Source organism: Pygocentrus nattereri, chromosome 14 (genome assembly GCF_015220715.1).
Source record: "Pygocentrus nattereri isolate fPygNat1 chromosome 14, fPygNat1.pri, whole genome shotgun sequence".
Taxonomy (NCBI): Eukaryota; Metazoa; Chordata; class Actinopteri; order Characiformes; family Serrasalmidae; genus Pygocentrus; species Pygocentrus nattereri.
Window position 1 is genome coordinate 22258667 of NC_051224.1, and position 27392 is coordinate 22286058.

The 27392-nt window shown below is 40.3% G+C and overlaps 1 protein-coding gene across 1 annotated transcript; it reads right to left on the bottom strand.

Moving 5' to 3' along the window:
• Positions 1-27392, bottom strand: LOC108434921. The gene is made up of 3 exons (XM_037544667.1): positions 27278-27392; positions 26986-27158; positions 1-4206 (listed from the first exon to the last, which is right to left on the bottom strand). The coding sequence occupies exon 3, from the start codon at positions 4185-4187 to the stop codon at positions 2697-2699; it is 1491 nt and encodes a 496-aa protein (XP_037400564.1). The 5' UTR covers positions 4188-4206; positions 26986-27158; positions 27278-27392; the 3' UTR covers positions 1-2696.

Consider the following 27392-nt stretch of genomic DNA (forward strand, 5'->3'; position numbering starts at 1 on the left):
TTTCTCATCTATGAGAATCACAAACCATGAACATATATAAATATCTACTCAATCATGTATGTACTTTTAATTACATGGTCTGTTTTTCTGTAAAAAAACAAGTCTAAGTAAAATAGAACTCTATAAATCTCTCACAACAGTAAATAATATGTTGTGAGTTGAAAAGTCAAATCTTCCCTCAAGTCATTTCATACCAGGCAGTGCACAATGGCATATAATTTAAAGCAAGTCTCTGCGTGGAGTTCACAGCGGCCCACACTGCGGAGCACAGGGCGTCTGATATGAGGCAACAGGATGGGTCTGGATCAGGCAGCTCTGAGCTCATCCACTAGAGGGATCTTTACACCGCTCTGAGGCCGACTGTCCTCATGACTGTCTTTAATCTATAAATATATACATAATTACATACTTACATAGATGAGTGTGTTTTACGTGTAAAACATTTACAAAGAAATATATTAATATCACAAGTACGCGTGCTTACATACTAATTAACAAGTAATAACTTACAGTCTGTTTATAATAGATATGTAACGGAAAAAAACATAACAGCATTGACTGAAATCACTTGTGGCGGAAATACAAAAAAGATTTGACCTAAATCCTGAACTGAGGTTGTGTCGTTTTTAAAGAGCCGTTTGGCAGAAAATCAAATTTGCATAATCTTCCCCTTCAGATGTCTCTGATCAGCCAAGACATGTTCGGTGTCTGAACTGTTGGGTCTTCAGTTGTGCACCGAAGGCTATGAGGCTAATACAGCGAACAAGCTTATGTATACCCATTAGCATAATGCTAACTGCATTGCTGAATGATCACACACTCGCCTCAAGCTGCGCGGAGTTGTTCAGTATCTCTAATAGACTTTATTATGTGGTTTCTGACACTGACAGACTGTTAAACATGGACTACAGTACACCTGCACAGCTAAAAACAGCAGCATAGCCACCTTGTAGCCTGAATAGCTAAAAGCAGCAGCATAGCCACTTTGAAGCCTGAAGTTTTCTGTACACTTGCCCATTTTTACCACTTAGAAACCACCTAAAGCATTCTGTTTGAGATGTGTTGCTGTTGTTTGAGGCAAGTATGTTAAGACATGCAGTTAGCACAATGCTAATTGTAGAGGGTATACAACTAGCTAACATCACTTGTTAGCTATATTAGCCACAGAGCTCCAGAGCGCTACAGCGAAGAGGAAAATTGTGCATGTCTGTCTTTTCAACCAATTATTCCTTTAATGTCTGCAGTAATTACACTGGCCAACTGGTACAAGCTGACATGGATTAGATAAATGGACTAGTAGAGAGAGAGAGAGAGAGAGAGAGAGAGAGAGAGAGAGAGAGAGAGAGAGAGAGATGTGTTCATACAGGGCTTTTTAGCAGAAGAGCTGAATTTCCTGAACATTCCCACTGACTGGGAGGAACCTGCACTAGCCAGTCTGTAGTTACTAGGGATGTTCCAATCTGCCTCGGATTCTAACGCTAAATGTTCACACACAATGCAGTCACACCTAAAAAGTACATTTAAAACAATAAGTAAGCTGTGCTAGGCTATCAGTTACATCAAAATGCCTAAGTAAAACATGCACAGCATGACACTCTCAACTGTGTTTCACCCTCAAAATCAGCTCTTTTACTAGAATGACTGAACACACAACTTCTGCATTTCAGTCGCTCCAACATGCTCTGAATCTAACAATTAGCGGTGGGAAATAGTGACTGTACCCCACGATTTCAACTCAGGCCAAGGTGCAATTATAAACTGGTGCATCTTAAAGTTTGATTTCTATAGCCTACCTTCTGATATTTTAACAAGTACTGTTAGCTGAATTTGAATGTAGCTGAATTTGAATGTATACTCTTGTACTTGTTTATAGGCTTGTTTCACCATCTATTACATTTAAACATCATTAAAAAAGCTTTTTTGTATAGAATAATTCGCAATGCATTTGAGATTAACATGTACTATTAGCTTAGCTCAATTCGAATTTTGCTGATACTCTTGCACTTACATGCATAGGCCTGTTTCTACCACGTTTTAACAAAAATACCTTTTGTTTTTTTGTCACATATTGTAAAGCCACAGTATGACTTACATTGTTTACTTTTCATCCACAACGCTGGGTAATGTATATTGTACTAAAAAAGTGCTAAAAAGCTGGGTGGCACCAAAAGTATGCCATTTTAAAATGTCTCAAGTTGTGTGTTAGTTTATTTTACAGTGGGGAAAACGCAGACCCTATATAATACTCTGGCTACAATGCTTGGTGTAACATAGAAACGTGTTTCCATTTTAAGCGCAGCTAGTTTTACCCAGTTTTAAACAAAGATCAATGCCTGAACTGCCATTGCGTTTTGATTAAGAGCACCTTTGATTAAGGCAAGAGGCTACAAAGCTACTTTCATTTTTAGAATAGTTTCACTCTGCAGACAATTAGCAATTAACCTCTTGTTAACTGTGACATGTCCATTAATGTCACCCCTATGATAGCATTAAGACAGCATTAAGAAAGTAGCAGCATATAACCAATAACAATCCATTAAAATATGCCTTGACTGCTTCTGAATTTCAGATCTGATTGGAGCATCCCTAGTAGCTCCCTCTCGATTTTCGTCTGATATCTTATTCAATCCTCTTCTCCTCTCTTTCTTTCTACGTGCCTATAAGGAAAGATAGGAATAGAGAAAGATTTCTCTCTTTCATCTAGTCCCTCTTCCCTGCCACTGGTTTCTGTGGTTTCTGGACTTCAGCACACATACACAGGATGAGTCTATGCGGATCCAGTTCCAGAACGTTCTTCCACTGCTGTCCGAGGTAAATGCCCTCACGTACGTATGTTTAGTCCGACACTCACTTATCCAGTGCTTCTTGTCCACCCCCAGGCAGTCCCCCCCAGCCACGCCATGCTCCCCAGATGGTGTCTTGTTTTTAGCCCCACGACATCTGGTCTCATAGAAGATTTGTGCAAGCCTGTTACCCTTCTTGGTCTCGAAAAAGTCAACCACAGTGACGTTTCGCATCTTAAAGTCCATGGCCGTCTTCCTGTCCGTCACCCACATGCTGACAGACTCACAGGCAGCTCGCTCCCGACCCTCCAACCCCACCTGCCGTTTGTTACGGTGTATTTTGTGAGGGTGCTCAGAGGAAGGTGCTGGTGACTGTTCCACAGAGGCAGAGAGACCTAGCAGCAGATTCCTGTAGGACTCTCCGTCACCGTCCTGGCTTGGATTGCCTATGTTCTCCAGTTGCGTCCTGCTCTGTTCTTCACCTTTGTCCTCGTCATCTTCTTCTTTCTCAGGTAGAAGGCCCGAGTCCAGCAGGAGCTGCAGAGGCGGGTGTTTGGGAGGTATAGGGGAGGCTGTAAAGAGGACTCTGGGATGGGAAGCAAGCAGCAGCATTTCCTCGTCTTCCTGCAGGGCTTCATCTAGGCCCAAGTCTAAGCCTTCAGCAGGTATCAAACCTCCCAATCTCTCTCCATCAGCTCTGTCCACAGGCAGCGAGTCTGGCAGCAGCTCATTCACAATGGAGTTCTCGTTATCCCTGTCTTTTAGTAGAGTCCTCTTATCTAAAGTCCCATCACTGTCTCTATCTTGCAGCAAGGTCTTCTTACCCAGAGTCTCATCACTGTCCTTATCTTGCAGCAAGGTCTTCTTACCCTGAGTCCCACCACTGTCCCAGTCTTTCAGCAGGTTCTTCCTCCCCCGGGTCCTTTCGCTGTCCCTATCTTTCAACAGGGACTTCCTAGCCCGAGTCCCAGCTCCCTCAAAGCTACCATCGTCCTTAAAGCGGCCACCTTGGGGTCTGTAGTCCATTAGAATGCGACTGTCCTGGAAAGCACTGACTTGACTTTTTAAACCTAGTGATCTAAGGTCTGCCTTATCTCCTGTCCTGACTGAGTCTTCCCCTGCTGCTAGCGTCTCCTGGCTTTGCTTCCTTTTGGATAAAGACTCCTTGTACACAGAATATGACAAGGTGTTCTCCTTCAGATTGTATGCATCTGCTGTTCTGTGTGGCATTTTTTCTGTGTTCTTGGCACTTGAGTTGAAGTCCTCATGGGAGTTGTAGTCCGCAGATGAACCGGTTCTGATGTTGCCAGGCTCCATCGTTGCAGCAGCAAGCCTGGGCAGAGGTAACCTAAGGAAGAGCAGGGCCGAGGCGATCACCATGGCAACCAGGGGAAGCCAGTGCATCACTCCCAAGACGTATCAACTGGAAAAAAGAGAGAAGGAGAAAGAAAGTCAGATAACTGGGGAGACGGGGATTTTAACACACTGCTATAAATTGCATTCAGCTAAAAAAAATCCAGGCACACTTCCATTTAACAAAACAAAATGCAATAACAATAAAGTTTAAATGGCTATGGCCTTACAACTCTGGCATACACCAGTGGAAACAAAACAACAAAACTGCAGTACAAGGAAAGCTGGGAAAAGTTTGGAGTCAATTCAATTACGCACTCTGGTTATTCTACACATATAGCCAAGGCTTTAAATGCAAACTATATACTCTTTCACCATTTGCTCTGGGGAAGACATAATCCATTTCATGGTTTTGAGAACAAAGGAAATGGAACGCAGGGAGTGTTCAGCTTTGCGCTGAAGGAAAACTGATTGTTATCCTGTGATTCTACAGTGCTACTGTTACTTTAAAGCCATGTTCATTCTAGTCAGTCCTAATACTTTCCAATGAGCCGCATAACTTGGCAAGCCAAGCCAAAGCCGTGAGATAAACATCCAGCATGGCCCCAGTGCGTTCAGACAACGCAAAAAGCTTCTGTATGTTTACGCTTCAGGGCTCAGATACCTCTTACAAGTTCAGTGCTTCTAAATTCATATATAAATGTCTATATATGTCATTCATAAGTAAACTAAGCATGTATTATAAACATTGTGGGAAGTAAGATCATCAGACTGAACTATTACCAGCTATATCTGTACATATCATTATCTTATGTCTCATATTTGCTGCTCATCCATTATACACTTAACACTAAACTAGCCTTTTAAAAATAGACTAACAGGGCACAGGCAGAACTCTGTTCTGTTTATTCTGCTCACCTCTGAAAAAAAATTAATCCCATAAAAATGCACCATGTACTCTTAAATCTATATATATTATTCCCCTAAAATCGCAGGCATGTTACACCCTGAGGCTTGTTTCTCAGTAACTACAGGGACTACAGTGCAAACCGAATTATTCTTAAGTTATAGAAATGTGTAATGAAAGTTTAGACCTGCCAGAAGCTCCTGGCTGTTTAAAGGAGTTAAAAATTGCCCATCTCCAAACCTTAGCCATCAAGACTTATGTAAAACAGTCTGTCACAAACCCTCTACCTTTATAAGCCTCAGGAATTAAAGCACCTGTCAGATTACAGACTGGAAATGCAAGAACAGAGGATTGCAAACACTGTTGTCCAGTAGCAACAGTGAAATACAAACACTAAAGTACAGAATACACAATATACACACTGTGTGACTTTTATGATAGCTATCATAGCTATATCTGTATCCTAGGAAAGCCAGTTATTGTAGGAAAGCCAGTTCAATTGGAGACCAGCTTGCTGATTTTTATGGCAAGATGTTCCCTGGTAAACAGCCATCATGTCTGAAATGGTTCGATATTCAATATTCATGTGGTCCAGTATTTTGTGCTATATCTGACAGACACATAGTATATAGTAAATATAGTGAAACAGGGCACAGTTCCAGACAACCCCCAAAAAAGTGCACTGTATAGTGATAGGGGATACAAAAACCAGTCAATACAAAAACTGCAATGGATTCTGACAAATTAGGTTTCATTACTAAAGGTACCGCCCCAGTGACAGTTTAGTACCTTTTTTCTTTGTTCTGAAAACAGTGAACTCTATAGTGAAGAGGTACAGGGTCTCCTCCTCCCTTATAATGTCTCTGGCAACTGTCATCAGTTTTGTCTGCCTCAATAATCACACACCTCCTCCAACCATGTCGGGTTTCAATAGAGTTTCTAAGACTTGTGATTTCTGTCACTGGACTAAATCCTGCTAAAAACAGCAGCGGTAGCCTCATGAAACTTGAATTTTCAACGTACATTTCCACCTGTTAGGACTCCCCCATTCATACGATACTAGGAGGGTGAAGACTACCACTTGCTTCCTCCGAGACCTGTGAAGCGCCACCGCATCTTTTTGAACTGCCGATTACGCAATGTCATTGGACAGCGGAATGCGCTCGGAGGAAAGCGCCAACCCCCCGATCAGCTAACGCCTGCACTGACTAGCATCATGTTGAGTGATGGGGAGAGGCGGGGGCCATCCTAGCCACCCAGAGAGAGCAAGGCCAATTGTGCTCTCTTGGACTCCTGGTTACGGATGGCTTTAGCATCACCAGGGATCAAACTCGCCACCTCCTGATGAGAGAGCCAACACTTAGACGGTTGTGCCACTCAGGAGCCCCCGTTGTATGTACATCTGTCCATGTTTGTAGATAACAGTATGTCATACAGATCTAGAAACCACTGAAGCAAGTCTATTAAAGATTACTTAACAACATCGACTCAAATGTGTGATTATTTAGGCACACATTTAGCACCATGTTAATTGGTAGGATATAAACTTCCACTACTTGTTACATTAGCCTCCAATGCAGAGCTACAGAAGGAAACATGTCTCAGCAGATTAACTACATTGGGGGGGGTTGTGTTCCTTTGATTTTATGCCCAACTATTTCTTTCACTGCAGTCTTTGGTAGTAAATGACTGTCTGTGAAACCACTTTTAGCAAGTGCTCAAATCAAGGTCACATAGATCAAATCAAAAGAAAAATTATAATTGAAGCCATACAGCTCTACAAAAACTCTCCAGAGGGAACGTGTTTTCCACATGTCCGCCCCGTTCACCGGGCCTAGACAGCAGGTTTGTGAAATGTAGCTCTCATCAGAAGAGTGAGGGGCGATGAGTGCTTGGGGAATTTGTAGAGTGAAATACAAGCAATGAGACAAGGCCTCGCTGGCTGCTAGTGATTTAGATGTTTGTTTAGTGGGGCCACTGAGTGAAGAGATAAGTCAACATGAGACTTTCACTCTCTGCTCGCAAATGCTCGGATTGGCTCGGCTCAGCCACCAGGGGGCAGCAGAAAAGGCATCTCGTCACGCACATGTGTGGTCTCGCTGATGGGTGAATTCCTCTGATGAAATCAAACGACCTTGTATTAAGGCCAGGTGTCAATCATCTGTCATGGCTACTGCTGCTGTTGTGTTGAAAGAGGTAGAAAGGATTGAGAGACAGAGAGAGAAAGAGGAATGCTTAGCATGTCAGTGATGTGGCTCCTCCTGGGTATCCCCAGGCAGGACGGATCAGAGAGCGAGAGAGAGAAAGAGAAAGAGAGACGAGGGGGGGGGGGGGGGGGGGGGGTGAGTATAATAGGAGGAGTAAAGCTATTGACCTATCCACGCTTCCCCCACACATCTCCTCCAAAAGAGACCTACAATAATACTGTAAGAAACTATAAGACTTAATCAGTAATACTTCTATATTAGGTAATTGATAAAACTTGAATGTGCAAAAGTCAGAAACCCTTTCATTTCTCAGTGTCAAAAAAAGAAATCTTAATAGTACTAAATATAAAATACCAATTATTCAGTGTTCAGTGAGTCACTCTTGACCTTTATTCCAGCTTACATTCTTTTCAGGGGACTCACTTTTAGTTTCTCAATGAAATCTACAGACACATTTCCAAAGATCAGTGTTAGAAGTTGGTTTAGCATTTTCTGCTTCTCACCATCCAAGTAGTCCCCTACTACAAACTTAGACTCATCAGTCCATAAAACCTTCCTCCACTTGCAAGATGTCCAGCTTCACTATTCTAGTGAAGTGTCCATATACTTTTTAAAAGTGTCCTTATTTAAGTAGTTTTCTTAAAGTGGAAGGATGGACATAAACCTGTGCATTTTTTTCAAATCTGAAGCAAAAGTGGAGCTTTTTATCATATTTTGGATCTCTGGAAAATATAATAACTTGTACTTAATGGCCATTTTGACTAAAAATAAAATAAATAAATGAAATTAGTTGTTAATTTACATCCATCTATGAAAACGGTATCCATAATGGTCAAATGTAGTGTATCGGTCATTGTGTTATAGACTACAGCAGGGGTATTTAATTAAACATATTTAATTAAATCTCTTTTTAGATCACAACATGTGAAATAACTTCCCTCTGACTTTCTTCTCTGACTGCTGTTTCTCGCCTCGTCCCTCACCTCTGTGTGTGTCACTCATTCTCAGCACTCATTGTAATGCACAGATCTGATTGGCTGAGTAGCGTCATGTGTGATATTTACAGCACACGAGATTGGTCTGTGAGTATCCTGGGCCGCTAAAGCTACCGTAAAGGCTAGAAAAGCTACGCTGATTAAAATAGGACTACCGTCGAAATGAAATAATTCTCTATAGTTTGTCGGTTATAGGTCCAGGTCCACATAGGACAGCATCTGGGTCTCGACTCGGACTGTAGTCCACTTATTAGTGACCTCTGGACTACAGTATAAAACAGAAATATGTTTTTAGCACTCTGACTCTAACAAGCGGGTTTTGTATTGATTTTCAAAAGCACTCTTTGGACGTTTCTGACATTGTTTGTTTACCTCAGAATTTCTTGGAATTCTTTGAGTTTCCAGTTTTAAATGCTACACTATCGAACTGGCCTGCGTTGTTATAGCGAATCAAAACCAGACGGACTGGGAACAACAATGTTTCCTCAATAACACGACAAAAAAGCTACACCCTAACTATTCTATCATTGGGACATTTCACAAACCTACAAGATAAATATTATTTAAAATTAATAACATACTCTAAAACAGTGGTCCTCAAAGGCTTGTCCAGTCTATTAACAATACCTACAACAGAGTACATCTGTGGGAGGAGCACGAATAGGGCAACTTTTTGGATGGGAAAGGAAATCCATTAGGCATTCACCTCTGAAACTGTGCATTATTCAATAACTGGCATGTCCGTATTAGGAAGTCCAGGTTTAACTGGATTCCTCTATGGCTATATTCACATTAGAAGGCTCATTGCTCAAATCCGATCCCTCTGACACAATAGCTAACACTCACGTCAATGAATCATGAGCATCATCAGCACAAACTAACAAGCAGAACGAGCTTCGCTGTGAAGATAATTAACTCTGATCAGTTTTCAGCTTCTTTATTAGAGCGAGACAAAGGAGAAAAAGGTGAGATGAGCTGCTTTTCCACCATTTACAGGCTTTAACGTCTGTTCGGCGCTGTTGCCATGTTAACGCTGAATGATGGCACACGTTCATAGGGAAAAAAAAGCCATGAATTCCGATCTGAGCGTCACATTAAGGTCACATGGCAACAAATCAGATATGTACCTGATCGAGGACCACATATAAAAGAGGCTCAGGTCGGACTTGAAAAGATCAGATTTCCACATAGCTCTGAAAACATCAGATCTGAGTCACATTAGGGCAAAAAATCTGATTTGTGCCACTTCAACCTGGTAATGTGAACATAGCCTATGACAAAAATAAAGGGAATTTTTGGAAACCGCTGGAATGTCCTCTGGATTACAACGTCGTTCGGGAGTGGAAATACGAACACCACCACACTTAAGAAAGCTTTCTGGTTTGTGTTGGGTATTTTGTTGAGGTTGCCAGTTATATGATGCCAATTCCTTGCATAGCATGTAGCACAATTCGCATGTTGACCATAAAGGCCTTGTAATTCAGAGGATCTGGTGGCAGTCAGAGAAAAATATATGTAGATCTAAATATATCAGCTTTGGAACATAGCAGTGATTTTTAAAAACGTCTTCATTTTTCCCATTGAGAAAGTCAGCTTTCCTAATGTGGGCACAACTGTGACTACAGAGCGACGTCAGGCCTGTAGTGGTCTGTGCAGCCTTAATGTGGGCGTACAGGAAGGTACTGCAGTAGAAACTTTCAGCTAATGACACTAATAATAACACTGCCCCACCCTGGACACTTTATAATCACAACACAAACTCTCTCACACATGCATACAGGACAAAGGCCTCTCTCACTCACAATCACACACAGAGCCAACCCTATTCACGCAGACATAGAGAGGAAAAGTAAATGACCACATGTACGACTCTATGCCTGCCATGACATGAACGATCATTAAATAAAACTCAGGCTGTCGTTTCCAGTTTACCGCCAGAGCTGTTCTGGTTCCCTCCAGCACTTAAACGCATGAAAGCTCAAATAACACCTTACAAATTATACCCTCCCACCTAATGTTTTAGCCAATATGAAAGAATTAGACAATACTAGCAACTGGGCAACACTTTACTCTACGTGGTGCCAAGAATTTAGAATATGACACCACTGTTATCCTGGCTAAAAGTGAGGTTTTGAAATGTAGGTGATCAGTCAAGACATGTTTGGTGTCTGAAGTTTGCTTCTTTAGTTTTGCACTGAAACTAGGAGGCTAATGTAGCTAACAATGGGAGCTCATGCTGCATTCAAATATAGCCTGGAATTTCTGACTTCCAGCTAAGACGAAAATAAAGAAAACACCTTTTAACTGGGAATACCTAATCGGAAAGTCGGGAAGGTGTCCTTATGATGTCATATCAACATGGCTGCTCTGTCAACAACAATATAGTTCCACTGGTTTACTTTTAATATTTAATATCTATTTACTTTAGATCTATAAACTTTCAGACACGGCAGTTGGTCAAGTCTATGAAGTTCACCGTTTAAAAAGCAAATCTTGAATGTTGAAGTTTTCAGTCATATGACTATAGTCAGCTGACTAGCTTGTTGCTAACTATACTGGCTTTCAGGCGGCCATGTTTTTCACCCATTTTGTAACGCGAACATGTGGAGGGTGAAAAAGACGTAATTCCTCGCTCCGACTTCTCAAGTCAGACTTGTGAGCTGTTAAGTAATCTCAAATATATAGGCTTCATTTAAAAATGGACAAAAATCCCACCATATTTCAGGCTGATAGCTGCTATGACTGAGTTCAGCTTTACTTTTGCCCATTTGTATAGACACGGTACTTCACACAGTGTCCGAAACCACATAAGGAAGCCTACTACTCAGATTACTTGACAACTCGACATGATTTGTGCGATCCATAATTACATTAACTAAAGAAGTTTTCTTTTGGTCTTTCTTTATTATTTTGATGCATGTCCCTCAGCCACAGCCAGATCTTGTTAGCGCTGTATGTTCAGTCCTACCTACAATAATCCTTATTTATGTTCCCCACTAAAAGAGCTTCATAAATCAGACACAGTGTGCTCACTGCCTGTGGGCATGGACACATCTATTCATACTTGTGTAAGTATATCATTAAGGCCATAAAGTTTTACAAATGTTTTATGACATGGGGACATTAAACTGAACAATTAATTACCATATCTGGACATAAGATCACTATATATTTACCTTATTTGCTACCTTATTACTTACCTTATTACTCCACTCACTCTAGACTGGCCTTTTTAAAATAGTTAATATTGGCATAATTGCCATATACATATATACCTACAAATATTATGTTGTCACTTTACCATATCAACCAGCTCCAAATCCATCAACACTACTAAAAATATGCAATAATAATAATGCGCACTGTAATTACATGGCACTCATTATCATTAGATGTTAGCCACTGCATCATCTTATGAACCTTATATTGGTAGGTTATTAGTTTTCAGTATCAGAATCACATTAAAAAAATACGAGAGACAGAAAGAAAGTGGACGTAAGCTGGACCCATTCTCGTGTCTGGTTCATTAAAAAAATGCTATTAACAATGAAATACATTAACAGACTGGAGCTTTTCAACTTTTGATATTTACATTTTTTAATTTTAAAAATTAAAAAAAAAAAAAATCAACCAACAAATGTCACCGCAGCTCAGTCTCTCTGCCAACGTTCAGTGAAGTGTGCGCTCATGTCCAGCTTGTTAAAACGGTGACGGATTTGCTCACATCTATATTTGCACTGCTGTTTATTGTATTGTTTGTTATTGTATTGCATTGGATGGCACAGAGTTTTGCGTTCAACTCTGTTTCTTTTTCTCTCGGTGTCTGCAGTGACATTTTGTTTCTAGCAGTATCTGAGCTCAGGACCGTCTTTTCTCTAAGCTATTGGTAACTAGCAAAGATACTTTCTCTAGATTGACAAAGCACTTCTTGTAAGTCGCTATGGATAAGAGCATCTGCTAAATGCTGTAAATGTAAAAATGCACTGCGAAAAATCTCATCTTGTCAAGTGAATTGATCTTAAATCTAGTCAAGATATCTAATATTTCGCATTTTGAGATGGTTGTGAAGGGTACTTTTTTAGTTTAGCACTGGAGCTACGGGGCTAACATCCATGCTAGAAGAAACAGCAATGTCTAGCATTCAAAACCATCCATCCATTTTCCAAGCCGCTTCTCCGTCAGGGTCGCGGGGCATTCAAAACCAGTCACCCTCAAAACCAGCACATTATGTTTTGGATGCTCGTATGCTGGGCAATCAGCATGGTCATACTGGGTGACCAGCTAAACCAGTACCAAGCCAGCACTAGACCAGCTTAGCATGCATTCCATGCTAGTCGGTGCTGTTTTCCTGCAGGGATAGCTAACACGCCACAAATTAGCATTGTCATTACTGCTAATCTCCTAAATCGTCACACAATGACCTCAAAGCACGTTAATGAGCTCATTAATCTCAAGTAGACGTGCTTCTAAAAATGGGCAAATGGACAAAAGTATACGGGCAACATTCAGGCATTAAGAGCTCCCAGTTTTAGCTTTAGGACCACTTTTGCCAAGTTTTGACACATTTTTCTTTTACATACTTGTCAAGTGAAATGATCTTAAATCTAATGTCTAATTTTTCCCACTTTGAGATGACTGCACTTTGAGGTGCACTTATAAGATTATCTAGCTTATTTCTAGACACTTTTCACTTGTTTTAAGTAACTTTATTACATGAAAGTATCTCGCTATATTTGCTGATAATTTAGCTGGTTTCTAGAACATTTCTTGAAAAAGTCAAATATTCTGCAGTATAGTGAGACAGTTACAACAAGTAAAAAATGTCTGCAAAAAAGGGATATAATCGTAAATTAAGATTAGAACAATCTCACTGGGAGAAATATTAGATTTATTGACATATTTAAGATAATTTTACTTACAAGACACATTTTTTGCACTGCAGTGTCAGACCTCACATAAACAAGCCTTTAAGGGATTACTTAATAACTCCACAGTGAGTGAGGCAAGGGTGTAATGCTTTAGCCATGCAGTTAGCACCATGGTAATTAATGTACATGAGCAAAGTCCTTATAGGAAAGTCTGTTCACTCAGTAGCCATCTAGGCAACGCACCCATACAGTTAGTTCCACCCATACAAGACCAGACTCCTACAGTTCTGAACAGGGAGAGTCCTATAATACTGAAGCTAAAGGCCACGCTTACGTTTCAGAAACATATTTGAAGTCACTAGTACAAATGGACACTAATACCTTAAACAGTTTGAAGCGTTTTCAGGTTGTTCTGGCTGCATATCTTTACAGCAATAGAGGGCTTGTCCCACCCATGGCATTAGTAGCAGGTTGATTAGCTTGATTTAGCAAAATGTTGAGACGCCATGTTGAGCTTTCTGAGTTTTCCAACTTGGTTGGGCTGTTCAATTCCAGAAATGTTGTAGTTGACTGCAAAAGTCGATTCCACACAATAATCTCAATTAAAAAAAAAAAGACAGAGAACAACATCTGCCAAATATAAAGTGTGCAAACATTAATTCTATTTGATCTTAGCATGGAAATTTGGAGAGCTAACACTAGCCAAATCAACTAAGCTGATTACTAGGGGCTAAACTGTATCTGATTCTTCTCCGACAACTTCTACATGTGGGTAGATGCTGTGACACTGGCAATGTTGTTTATTGATTTATTGATTAAGCCAATTTGTCTTTAGAAATGTCACAGTTTACTTCACATTTGTGCAGAGTAAAATGTAGCTTGATGATCAATGTGTAAATTGTGGAAAGACACGTTTTTCAGCAGATTCTCACGCTGTGTTTGCATTCTGGTGCAAGCAAACTTGAATGCCACTGTGTGGAATCGAGTCCAAAGGTTTGTAGTTCCCAAATGGCGAGAATCAAGGAATCAATTATTTTTGGGGACGACTCTCAGCCATATTCTTTGTCTTCTCCTCCTTTATAATGTCTCTGACAGGAGCTTCTACTACATGTTAGCTCCAGTGAAAAACGAAAGAGGCAAACCTTTGACACTAAAATGTATCTCGGCTGATAGACTATATTTAATGTGGGGGAAGTAAAGTGTAAATTTAATTTTCCCACAAACTACTCTTTCATTGATGTGGGTGGTGTGGTAGGCCTCTGTATTTGTGTAAGGTGGCGCTTGTTTCTGGAAGATCACAGATTGTGGTTGTTATGGGGATGGTGTTAGCAGGCTTAGACCACAGTGTGTGTTTGAGAACGAGTGAGTGGGTCTATAGTGAGATTGTGGAAAGTGGAAGATAAGGAGGTTCTGTGCTGGAGTCATGTTTGTGTTGGGCAGCTAGCGGACTGCTTTTGTGAGTAAGGAGACAGAAGATACGGCTGAGTTGGCTTGTTTGTGAGACGTAGAGGTATAATGGGCTGTGTGTGCCTGAAAGAGCGTCTGAGTGTATCTGTGTGTCTGTGGTATGCAATAGTATGTGTTTAGCTCTTTGTGGGGGCAAAACTTCCACACTCCGATGAAAACATGAACTTGCATTTTCTCAAGAACCTGCAGCTTTATTTCTGCAGTAATGCACTGAATTTACTTTTAAATCATTTTTACATGAATAAAATATGGAACAAAATAAGTAATGGACAAAAACAAGTAAAATGTCAATGTCATGAATGTTATTAATGTGGAAACGTTTACACGTTTTAATCAATTAAATTCAATACTTTACGTTTTTCAGTGTTTGTATATATTTCGTTGCAATCAGGACAAAACCATGTATTCTCAAACACTTTACAGGAGAAGGAAAAACATTCTCAACTTGTATTAGAAGTCAATGTAACAATTTTTCCCCAAGTAATTTTGGACCGTTTATGTTGGTCATCACAAAATTTTAACACAATGTAAAGGGTAACTGGAGTTTTCAAATGAAACACAACAGCGATAATATGGTGTTATAATATGATGTTCCTGCTGCTAGCTCACTGCACTTTGCCTTGGGATAAGGTATGTCCATCTGTCTGTCTGTCTGTCTATCTACCTACCTACTGAAAGCTGATCAGTGACATGAAACATATGAGCCATATTTTGCCTGAGGCGCCACAATGTAACTGCTGCACCATTTAAGATGGAACCTGAAAATTCAAACAAGAAGCTAGCAAACCAGAAGCCAACTTCGACCTCATTTCTTCTATTACACTAATGAAAACATTGTTTCCTAAGTATAATTATTACACATTTGGCTCATTTACTGCGCCTTTACATGTGGCATCCAGCCTCACCTGTGATCGGTATCAGCTATTGGCTGATTGTGCTGCAAGGCAATCGACGATTAGCATTGACCTCAACAACACTGTTCTGGCTGGCTGGTTGTTATAACCCTATAAAATTTTGCCTCATTCTGTACTCGGCATCATGACCATATTAGATACTCCAGGTCTAAGCTGGTTTTCTCTGTCCTTATCACTTGTGGTAGTGGTAGTGTACAGTTTGAGTAGCTGGTGTTGGAAGATAATAGTGTTGCAAAGTTGCTTTCAAGTGACATCAGTTCAATGCACTGTGTTAGCTTGAATGCACACCTTTAGAAATAAAGGTTCTGCACCGGTACGTTCTTCATTCATCAAGGTACAAACAGTGTAAATGTTCCCTCAAAGGCACAGCAGTGGTTTTAAGGTCTGATTGTGAACCCTAAAGACGTTTTTTTTTTCCAGGTAAAAACTTTGTGTTTGTCTTTGTGTTTTCATAACCGAATGTTTTAAAACATAACAATTAAATAAAAGTCCTGGAGGCGAGACGTGGTGTGTGGAGTCAGTACATCTTAGAAAATATCATTTCAGTGGGTTATGGTTCAGTTATGTTCCCTGACTAAAGGTACTGAGATGGAGCCTTGAGTGTCCCATGCCAGTGATGAGAGGGGAACTGCCCCAGTGACAGTTCCATACCTTTTCTGAGAGTAGTATTATTTGTATTTCGACTGCTAAGCATCCTTGTGATTCAGGGAATCCAGTAATACAGGACAAAACATATCAGGTTTAGCAGGTTTAGAACATTTTTGAACAACAGGTTGCAATAGAGGTGATTTTCGAAAATGCTGTCCGTTTTTCCCCATAGTGAAAATATACTTAGACTTGGAGTTCCTAACCTGGCCAAAACCAAACCCCTCTAGGCTGATGAAAACATGTAAATTTAGTGGTTGTGGGGACTCTTTACTCCCACCCAACTCAACCAAAAATTCCGTTTTTATTAGAAAACTGTTAGATGCCTGAGCCGACCTTATGGTTGCTGAGGTTAAGGTTAGGGTTGGGTTAGGTCGAGCACATACACACACACACACACACACACACACACACACACACACACACACACACACACACTGTGTATCAGAGGTGAGGGCTGGCAGTACAAAGCCTATAAGCAGGGTTGCTGCTTGGCCTGCAAGCCCAGTGGAGCGCATCATTGCTGTAAATGGAGCATGGAGATAAAGTGCTTCTGTTTGTCATTCAGCCACCGCCGATACCTCTGCTGCACGTGTGTGTGCCTGCCAACAGTGTGTATTCCTGTTCCAAAGAAAACACACACCCTTTCAGAAGCCAAGCCTTTTCTTGAAAGCTACACTGTGTTTATCACATAGACACTGTTCCCTTTCAAAACAATACCACCCCCCCCCATGCTGTTAACAGTGCACATAAATCAGGCTGCCATACTGAAATCCCATTCGCAAACAGCATACCTCGCAATTACTCAGTACCATCTGCCGAACGCGCAGACGTACAGCTGGTATTTACGTTACAGGACGCCATATGATTCTTAAAAGAACAACCTTGCATTTCCAGATTTCTCAAAAAAAAAAATCAGCTCTAAGATCTACAAAATCTAAAACATCACTCATCTGCCTCGAACTGTGTTGAGCTGTTGAGTCATCTCACATAGACTCTGAAATACTGTTATCTGTGCCATAATGGACAAAATTCAGGTTTCAAGATGTCTGTTACCATTTTCAGCTGTGCAGCAAACTTCTGACCATGTTTACAGTTAACAGTGCGTCATGCAGATAATCAAGTCTATTAGAGATACTGAACCCATATGCAAAGGAAATATATTTCCATATATTTTTAAAAATATGTGGCATGTTTGTTATTTTAACGTTTCATATATGAGTGAATATCAAAAACTGACCCCATTACACTATGACACTATTATATTTTATCTTCATATGTGCATATATTCTAATACATTGATGTGCATGTCGCTATTGTCGGAACAAAACCTTGTATCTCCTAAACGGTTACTTCACAGGAAAAGGAAAAAACATACTCTACTTTTAATGTAAGTCAATAACTATTTATTTTGGTACATTCATCATGACATTTATACACAATGTAAATGACAACAGGTACTTTAAGATTATGCCAAAAACTGACAAATGACAAATTTGGTGTTACAAGGTTTTGTTCTGACAACAGCGATACATTGGCAGATATTTAAATATTTAAAAATATATTTACAACATACATTTTAAAACATCACATATATGTTTAATATGAGCAAATACAGGTACATGTATTTGTAGGCTACATGAGGACAACACAATCTGAGATATGCAATTATTGAAGCAGTGTGCCCTGTGCTAATTTTTTTGGCACAATGCAGTGTTTGGGGGCAGTCGTGGGCTAGAGGTTAGGGAACTGGCCCTATGACCAGAAGGTTGCCGGTTTGATCCCCAGCACCGACAGTCCATGACTGAGGTGTCCTTGAGCAAGACACCTAACCCCCAATTGCTCCCCGGGCCATGTGGATAGGGCGGCCCACCGCTCTGGGCAAGTGTGCTCACTGCCCCCTAGTGTGTGTGTTCACTAGTGTGTATGTGGTGTTTCACTTCACGGATGGGTTAAATGCAGAGGTGGAATTTCCCCAGTTGTGTGATTAAAAAAGTATCACTTGACTGAGTCCTGGAATTTCATCTTTTTCGACCTCTGCATGTTTGCACTACAAAAACAGCAAAAACCATGGCTGTCTCCATGAAAGCCAGCATAGTTGGCAACAAACCAGTCAGATAACGACATTAAACATTCAAGATTTTCTTTTTAAACAGTGAACGTCACATATTTAAACAACTACAGCGTCTGTATCTGAAGTAAATATAATCTTCTTAAAAGTAAAGCAGTGGTGCTACATGGGGGGGGCAGTTGTGGGCTGAAGACTACGGAACTGGTTTGATCCCCTGAGCCGCCAGTACGTGACTGAAGTGCCCTTGAGCAAGGCACCTAACCCCCAATTGGGTGCTGCAGATAGGGCTGCCCACTGCTCTGGACAGGTGTGCTCACTGCCCCCCGGTGTGTGTGCATTCATTAGTGTATACGTGGTGTTTAACTGCATGGGTTAAAATGCGGAGGTGAAACTTCACCGCTGTGGGACTAATAAGGGTAACTTAATCATAATGTACATTGTTGTTGACGGTGTGAGGAGCCATGCTAATATGACATTAGAGCTAAAGACACCTCCCCGACTTTCCGAGCAGGTATTCCCAGTTAAAAGGTGTTTTCTTTGTTTTTGTTTCAGAAATCAAGTTATATTTAAACAGAGCACGAGCTCCCATTGTTAGCGACATTAGCCTTGTAGCTCCAGCTCTAAACTAAAGAAGCAAACTTCAGCTAACAAACATGTCTTAGCTGAAAATTATGCAAATTTGCTGAAGCAGAAAATCATAACACATTTCCTTCCAAATTGTGTCATATTTGTGCGTCAAACTTGGTGGGAGGGAGGGTCTCTGAAATAGCGGTGGGCAGATACAACTAGTTTTTTAAGTTGGTTGGTAGGTATAGTGTAGTGGGCAACATCTCTGCCTTCTGACTGGGGTTCAGTCCCCACCTTGGCAAACACCCTACACTATACCAATAAGAGTCCTTGGGCAAGACTCCTAACACTACCTCCGCCTACCTGTGTAAAAATAATCAAATTGTAAGTTGCTCTGGATAAGAGCGTCAGCCAAATGCCGTAAATGTAAGTGATATAATGAGACATGTTTACAATGACCAGCGGTCTGAGTTAACAATGTTAAAAGGGTCAAAGGGTCAAAAGGTCTTCAGATTGCCTTTAAAATGGGATCAGTTCTGCATATAGATCACAAAATCTGCTCATCTGTATGAAACTCCTAAAGGGCCACAGACTCCTATTTCCATGCTAAGTTATTTTCATTGGTTTTCCTGAGATGTCGAGTATCACAACGTAACCACTGTAGTTTTTTTGAGGCATTTTATGCCATTATCACATCATAATGATTTTATGATGTGATAATAACCATTTTAAAAAGGTTCTATATAGAACCACCTATAGCACATTCTACATCAAGCTGAAGAACCATTTCATGATGCAAAGAACCATTTAATCACACAGTTGGTTCTTTGAGTGTTCACGGTTCTATATAGAACTGTTTTCTTTACTAAAGAACCCTTGAAGAGCCATTATTTTTATATAATTCACTTTGGTTTGATACACTTGACATCTGATCTGCACGCTTAAAAAAAGATGGTTCTTCAAGAGTTCTTTAGTTAAGACAATGGTTCATTACGGAACCATGAACACTCAAAGAACCCTTTGCAAGTTTAAATAGTTCTTTGCATGATCAATAGATAAAGTGTTGTAGAAGAAGAACCCTTTTACAAAATGCTGCACTTTCAATAATTTACTTTTGTTTTTCGTAGCTGTTTGCTTGTTACATATCTTACTCCCAGGCTGTAAGTGATTATTCTGCAGTCTCCTTGCTCCACATCAGTATGGATTTAGGAGCATCTTATACCACTTATTCCACACGCCCTGTGGAAAAAGGCCAAGCTCAACATTCTTTTACAAGAAGACAAAGAAAACAAACTAAAAAAAAAAAAAGAAGTTTGCAGACCGTAATCAAATCACAATGAGTGCTAAAATGCCGCTGCAGTTGAGCTTCTTGTACAGTCTTTCTAGCGCTTTCAACACACTATCCGGCCATACCTGTTCCGGTTATGTACGAAGAGTGAATAGGAATACATGAGAAGCCTGGAGAACATGTGTTTCTCGGAACACGCAGCAAAGCCACCGTGTAGAGGAGGTGTCTCACTTTTAACTTCTACATGTGTATCTGGAAGTGGCTGCTGGGCTACTGATCTTTTTCACGGCTGTCTTACATGCTTAAGCGACCTCTCTCTCTCGCTCTTTCTCTCTCCATCCAAAGGCAGAGGAAGTCCAGATGCAGCTCCTGAGCCTGTTCTGGATAACATTACCCCTGCAGTGGGTGAGCATAGGGAGCCCATGATATCCCCATTAATGGCCTTCATTCTCATACCTTTCTGCTCCATTTACCACGTATTCTTTACCACCGAATGCACGACAGGGAGTTGGGAAATGGTGGGGGTGTAACATCTGACATTTTCTTTCGTGTGTCAGATGAGAAAACGAGGAACAAGCCAGCCGCTGGCCGTGTGTGTATGTTTTATTAAGTGCTTTTACAGTAGCTGATCCACATACCCGCCTGCCCACTCTGCACTGAAGATACATTACTCTAATGCCACTCTCATTTGTCATCCTCTCTCTCTCCCCTGTCTCTCATTCCCCCTTCCTCTCTTTTCCACCACATGCAGTAATGTGCAAAAGTCAGAGACCACCCTTCATTTAATTTCCAGTTTAAACACTGTCATTCATGAAAACATATATTTAACAAAGTTTTCCAGTCTATCTACTGTTTGACTTTATTCCAGCCTCCATTCCTTTCAGGAGACTCACTTCCAGTTCCTCAAAGAATCTGCAGACACACCTCCAAAGTTCAGTCTTAGAAGCTGGTTGATGATTTTCTGAAGTAATCAAACCCATTCAGTGGTGTTGAGGTCTGGTCTCTGGGGTGGTCAGTTCGGCTTCTTGGTTTGGTGTGTCCGTCTCCTTTTCTCAGTGAGGTTCTTCTTGAACAGCTACACATCCTTTCAGACCCACAGCGCTGAGTCATCGTTTCACAGTGGAAGTATGGAACCATGAACACCTCTGAATGGCTAAAGGTTCTTCAGATTGTTGGAGAACATGCTGTAGATGGTCCAATATTGAATTTTGTGAAATGGGTTCTATATAACACCAAAAAGGGTTCTTTCATTGTGTCAAGCTTTACCTCCTAACAACACATCCTTTAAAAAGATGGCTCCCCAAGGGCTCTTTAGTGAAGAAAATGGTTTATATAGAACCATGAACACTCAAAGAACCTTTTGCGTGCTTAAGGGTTCTCTGCATCATGAACAGGTTCTTTAGACCGTTGGAGAATGTGCAGTAAATGGTTCTATATAAAACTATTTTGAAAAGAGTTCTTCAATTGTGTCAAGCTTGACATTGTAACAAGAGCAGAACCCTTTCTGGTGCTATATAGAACCTTTTTCATAAAGGTTCTGTATAGAACCCTAAAGAACACATTCTACATTAGTGTGAAGAACCATTTCATGATGTAAAGAACTCTTTAATCATGTTAATGGTTCTTTGAGCATTCATAGTTGTATACTGAACCTTTTTCTTTACTAAAGAACCATTCAAAGAACATCTTTTATATAAGTATATGCCTGGATCCAGCTTAGTGCCGCTGGGTAGTTATGATGGGAAGTTTAATTCATTTTTCCAAACTCATTCTTTCAAACGTTTTAATGAATTTTTGTGCCTGTAGAGGAAAAATACATGAGACTTTAGAGAGGCCGTTCCTAACATGGGGTGTTCTGTGATGCAAGATTAAATAGTAAAAGATTATTGTTTGAATTGCATTAGAGTTATTCAGCCTATAAACCAGGGGAAATGCTACAATTCAACTTGGCTGGACTGGACTTGGCTGGTTGGTTTGTCTGATTCACTGAAAACAACCAGTTCAAAGACTCTTACTCAAAGAAATGTAATCAGACATCACTACTGTGTTGCTGCATAGAGTTTCACGGGTGGCGTTCACCATGAATCATGGAAAAATATAAAAGCTTTAAGTGCCGTTTATCTGATGGGGGCAGTTTTGGTGTCTACCAGGTCTTCCAGGTGGTTGTTAGGAGTCTGGGTTACTCTGTAGCTTTTAAGCATTTTTTAAACTCAGGTTTTGGAAACTCCAGGGTTTTTTTTTTTACATCTTTTCTAGATCATCTTTTATCTAATGTCCATAGAAATATTTCCCGAAAATTTTGGCTGTTTTAACTAGAGAGTACATAAATGAAAAGTTGTCTCTGACTTTTGGACAATGGACTTTTTGGAATTGGTCAGCAGAAAATGCAGGACGGGAGATTAGATGGAATAAGTATTCACTGTGATTCTATCCTGTAACAAACTTCAAATAAAAAAAATCAACTGTTTCAGATCTTAGAAAAAAAAATAAACAACAGAAAATGCCAATATTCAAGACTTCAACTTCACGATCATATCGAATATCAAATTAAAGCTTTTTTTCATAGACCCATGCAGCCATGCTGAGAACCATTCTAAAGGTCTGATCTGCTTGAAGGAAATTATTTGTGTTCATACAGTGAAAGTGCATTTGGTTTGGTGCGAGAGCATGTCCAGACAAACATCCAACCTGAGACTGGCTCCAAGAAAGAGCTGATATCCAGGATTGTGTCGTTTTTTTTCAGGCTTTTGACCCTTTGCACACACACACAACCCTTTCAGCTGTCCTCGAGTCCACAAACAGCTGGAAAATAAGTGCAAAAAGCCTTTTACTCATCTGAAAACTCATCCAAGCAAGCGAGGAGACAAATCACCAAAACACTACTGACATACTTAGAGAACGTCTCCGAGAAAGAGCACTGCTGAAGCCAAACTCTCATTCACTCGTGACCAAAATACTGGGTCTGATTGTCAACACACTCATGGAGCTGTCGGTGGAAGCAAACAGCCATCCATCTCAAAAGTGTTACGAGGGTGAAGCGCTGTGCAGGTGAAGAGTTTGTAAAGGAGTTAAAGCATGTAGGTAACAGGGAGGATGACAAAGCTGGAGAGCCTTTAAATGAGGTGACAAACAGCTGAAAGTATGAACGCTTCAGTGTTTCAGCACGTACGAAACAGGGCAGGGCGATATGATGAAGTTTACCGTCACTGTGAGAAATTACATCACTTACTTTCTAAACCCCGACACGGATGTCGTCAGCACTTCAAGAACATCAACCAACTGCATGATTAATTAGAAAGACAGTGTTAAATTGGATTTAACTGGATTTAATTTGATTTAGTGCAGGGCTGTGTGTGAAACATTGAACAAAAATCACTGTAGTCATAATTTTGGACAATATTTTGTTAAATGTGGCACTTCCTCTGTTCTAACACAGCAAACCACATACAGTCGCATATGAAACATCCCGAGTTAAATTACATTTTTTGTTGATTTTCTAAGTGAAAATAAGTTACTTATAAGAAACGGAATTAAATATTTTCAGTGTATAATTATACATATATTTTGCTCAGCCTATCATACTGGAATACCAGAGAATATAAAGTGCGACTTCTGCACACATTTATGTTTAATTTTCAGCTAAAAAGCAGCAATTCGTAAAGTGCATTAAAACAAGCAGAAGTGTCTTCATTGTGTGAGTTCAGAGCCTGCCTTCAACATGGTGGTGGTAGTATGATGGAAAACTGACTGAGGGAAGGGGCTAGAACTCTGAGAACTTGGACTGGAGTTCTGGGCAACTTCTGCATGTAGCTAGAATGCCAGACCCCCTCATATGTAGAAGAGCATGTGTTTAATTATTTATACTTACACTGTATCATGATGCATGTTTTGTAAATTCAAAGCACTGCGATGTTAAATAAAGTGAATTAGGAATAGGTAATAGTGTCATTCACAGCACAATGGCAGTTATTTGTGACAGTGTTTTATTAAATGTGGCATTTTTCCTCTGTTTTAACTCACCAAATCACAGTTGCATGTGAAAGTTCAAACATCCCCAGTTAAATTGACTTTCTAAGTGAAAATAAGTTTTCTGCAATTTTCAGTGTCTATTTATTTGCTCAGTTTAACATACTGGAAAAACAGAGAGCACAAAATGTGGCATGACCCTTGCACAGGCCACATTTATGGTTTATTTCCAGCAAATAAGCAGTAATTAGTGCATTAAAAGTGCATTAATATGGGCAGAAGTGTGTTATTTTCACTTACAAAATCACATGTAATCTGAGCAGGGGAGCCTAAACTTTTGCACATGACCGTATCATGATGCATGTTGTGTAACTTGCAAGTATTGTGATATTAAGGTGAACTTACGGCACGCGGCAGACACTCTTATCCAGGGCGACCTAGAGTTTGATCACTTTACACAGGTAGGCAGAGGTAGTGTTTGGAGTCTAGCCCAAAAAAAAAAAGGAACAACCAGCTACTCAAAATCAGAGGTGGGCAGTTGATTTACTCCACATTACTGTAGTTTGGACAGATTTATGTTTGTGTTAAGGAAATATACTTTTCTGCAGCTCCATTATGATCATATTTTGGGTTTAATTTCATCCTGTTGTGTTAGTTCAACTCCTGGACTGCTTTCCTGGTACTCACACCTCTCATTCTGGAGCATTAGCATTATTGTATATCCAAAGTATCCAAAAGAGAAGAAAAGAGTCTAACAAACTTTCCACAGCTGACAGATGCAGAATGGACATTCCAGCAGGGCTGGGCAATATGACTTATTATTCTCATGAAAAATTAGCATATTGTGACTTAATGTTTCATGATATTATCTGTACTTACAAACTGCATGTTTAAATTTCAAAGAGAGCCTAATTAGTCATGTTTAATTGGGTTTAGTGCAGTTCAGCATGTGAAATGTTGAATACCAATCATTGTATTCATTTTTATTGATCGTATTTTTAAAATATGGATCTATTTTGACGGTTCCAATTTATCAGATGTCAGAAAAAAATAAATATTGTGACTAATCTTGTATTGAAACCTTCTTGAAGTATCACGATATTACATTTTTTTGCCATATCGCCCAGCTCTGCATTCCACTAAGGCAGTGGTTATAAAAGTATGAACACTCAAAGAACTATTTGAATGCCTAAATGGTTCTTCTCTATGATGGAAAACCTGCTGCAGACAGTTTTCTAACACAAAAAGCTCTTAAAGATGGTTCTATGCGGCAACAAAAGGGGTTCTCCTAGTCATAAAACCTATTCTTCTAACTTTTTTTGCCAAGAATGACAGAGAACAAAGCACCTGAACAGTTTATTCTAGTAAACACGAGAAGAACCATGAGTCATATATGTCTACATGGTTCTCTGCGTGGTGGAATGATTGTTCAGAGTCATAGAGAATGTGCTGTCCATGGCTCTATGTAGAACATTTTTAAAAATGGTTCTATATACCACCAAAAAGGGTTCTCCTACTGTTTCAAACCATAAAACATACTCTATTGAACTTTTTTTGCCAAGAATTATAGGAAACTAAGCACCTGAGTTTCATCTGGTACTGAAAAAATGGTTCTTCAAGAGTTCTTTAGTAAAGGGAATTGTTCTGTTAGATTCTGTATGTTTAAATGTTTCTTTGCATGATGAAATAGTTGTTCAGATTGATAGAGCATGTGCTGTACATGCCTTTATGTAGAACCCTTTTTGAAAATGGTTCTATGTAGCAGCAAAAAGGGTTCTACTATTGTTTTAAGTCATAGAACCTACTCTATGGAACCTTTTTGCCTAGAATAGGGAACTCAGCACTTAAACATGTTCTTCAAGTACACACCAGAAAATACCTTCCTTCTGTTTCAAATCACAGAACCTACTCTATACAACATTTTTTGCCCAGATTGATAGAGAACCAAGCACATAAACAGATTCTTCACCTACACACTTCAAAAAGGTGGCTCTTCGAGAGTTTGTAAGTTAGTAAGTGGAATGGTTTTCTGTAGAACCATGAGTTCTATATAGACACATCTCATGCTTAACGAGTTCGTTGCAAGGTGAAGTAGTTCTTCTGATCGTTTAACGTTGTAGAACATTGTGAAAATGCTTCTATATAGCACCAAAAAGCTTCCCCTACTGTTTCCAAGTCATAGAACCTACTCTATAGAATTTCTTTGCCCAGAATGATAGGGAACTCACTTAAACAGGTTCTTCAAGTACACACTTGAAAAAGATGGTTGGTAAAGGGTTATTTGGTAAAGGGTTTAAACACAGATGTTCTACCTAGAACCATGTCCTGCTTACATATGTCTGCATGGTTCGTTGGATGGATGAAAAATGTGTTGAATATGGTTCTATGTAGCACCATGTGGAAATGGTTCTATGTAGCACCATAAAGGGTTCTTCTGCTGTTACAAGTAACTCATTTTGGTGCTATGCAGAACCACAACACACTCTCCATCAATCTGAAGAACCTTTCCAGCATGGAGAGCCATTTGAGCACACAAATTGTTTCTCTACAGATCTTCTGGCTTTTCTAAAGAACCTATAAAGAAACATGTTCGGTGGGAAGTGTGTAGGTAGGCACTTCTACTTAAGCCAAGCTCAAAAATCTTCTTGAGGGACTCCTGGAAGTCGTGGTTTAGCCGGAGCCTCGACTGAACTGCCCCCATTTCTCCAACATGAAGGGCCCCGAGGAAGAGCCGCTCGCAGCCTCACAGCCTAATTATCTGGATTCCGAGGCTTGAAAGCCTGTCAGCTTGAATGTGATTGACACCTGCGCTCTGTTAATCGCTTTCGGTACGAAAAACAAACACGCTGATCCTGAACAGACACCTGAGACGTCTTACACTCGCTGACACGGTAAAACCCACAACCTTCCTCTTCCACAGCCTTTCAGACTCGCACTCACCCCTCACTGCTTACCGTTCAGGCGAGTTTCGGACGTCACGTCCTTTCGAATGAAACCACATTGATTCCCTCAGTCTAGAAGAGTCGCCGAGTGAAGATGTCAAGGTTTCGGAGCATTTCTCGTCCCAAACGTAGCCGAAAGTTTCCTCAGGTCATCTCCAAATCATTCCGCGGGCGTCCGCGCACATCTGTAAATCCATACATCGAGGGGGAAAAGGTAAGAAAACTCAGTTAGCCAGGCTTTCAGCTCGGAAACTCCTCAGAAGGCACCACCAAAACGAACTTCTCGCTCCCTTCGACAACTTACACGCAACCACAACACGGCTCGGTGACGGAAACACAGGTACAGCTCTCAGGCTTCCTCTCAGGAGGGCTGTTCTCGGGTCCTCCCTGGACTGTCCGCAGCCTGTGGGACCGTGAAG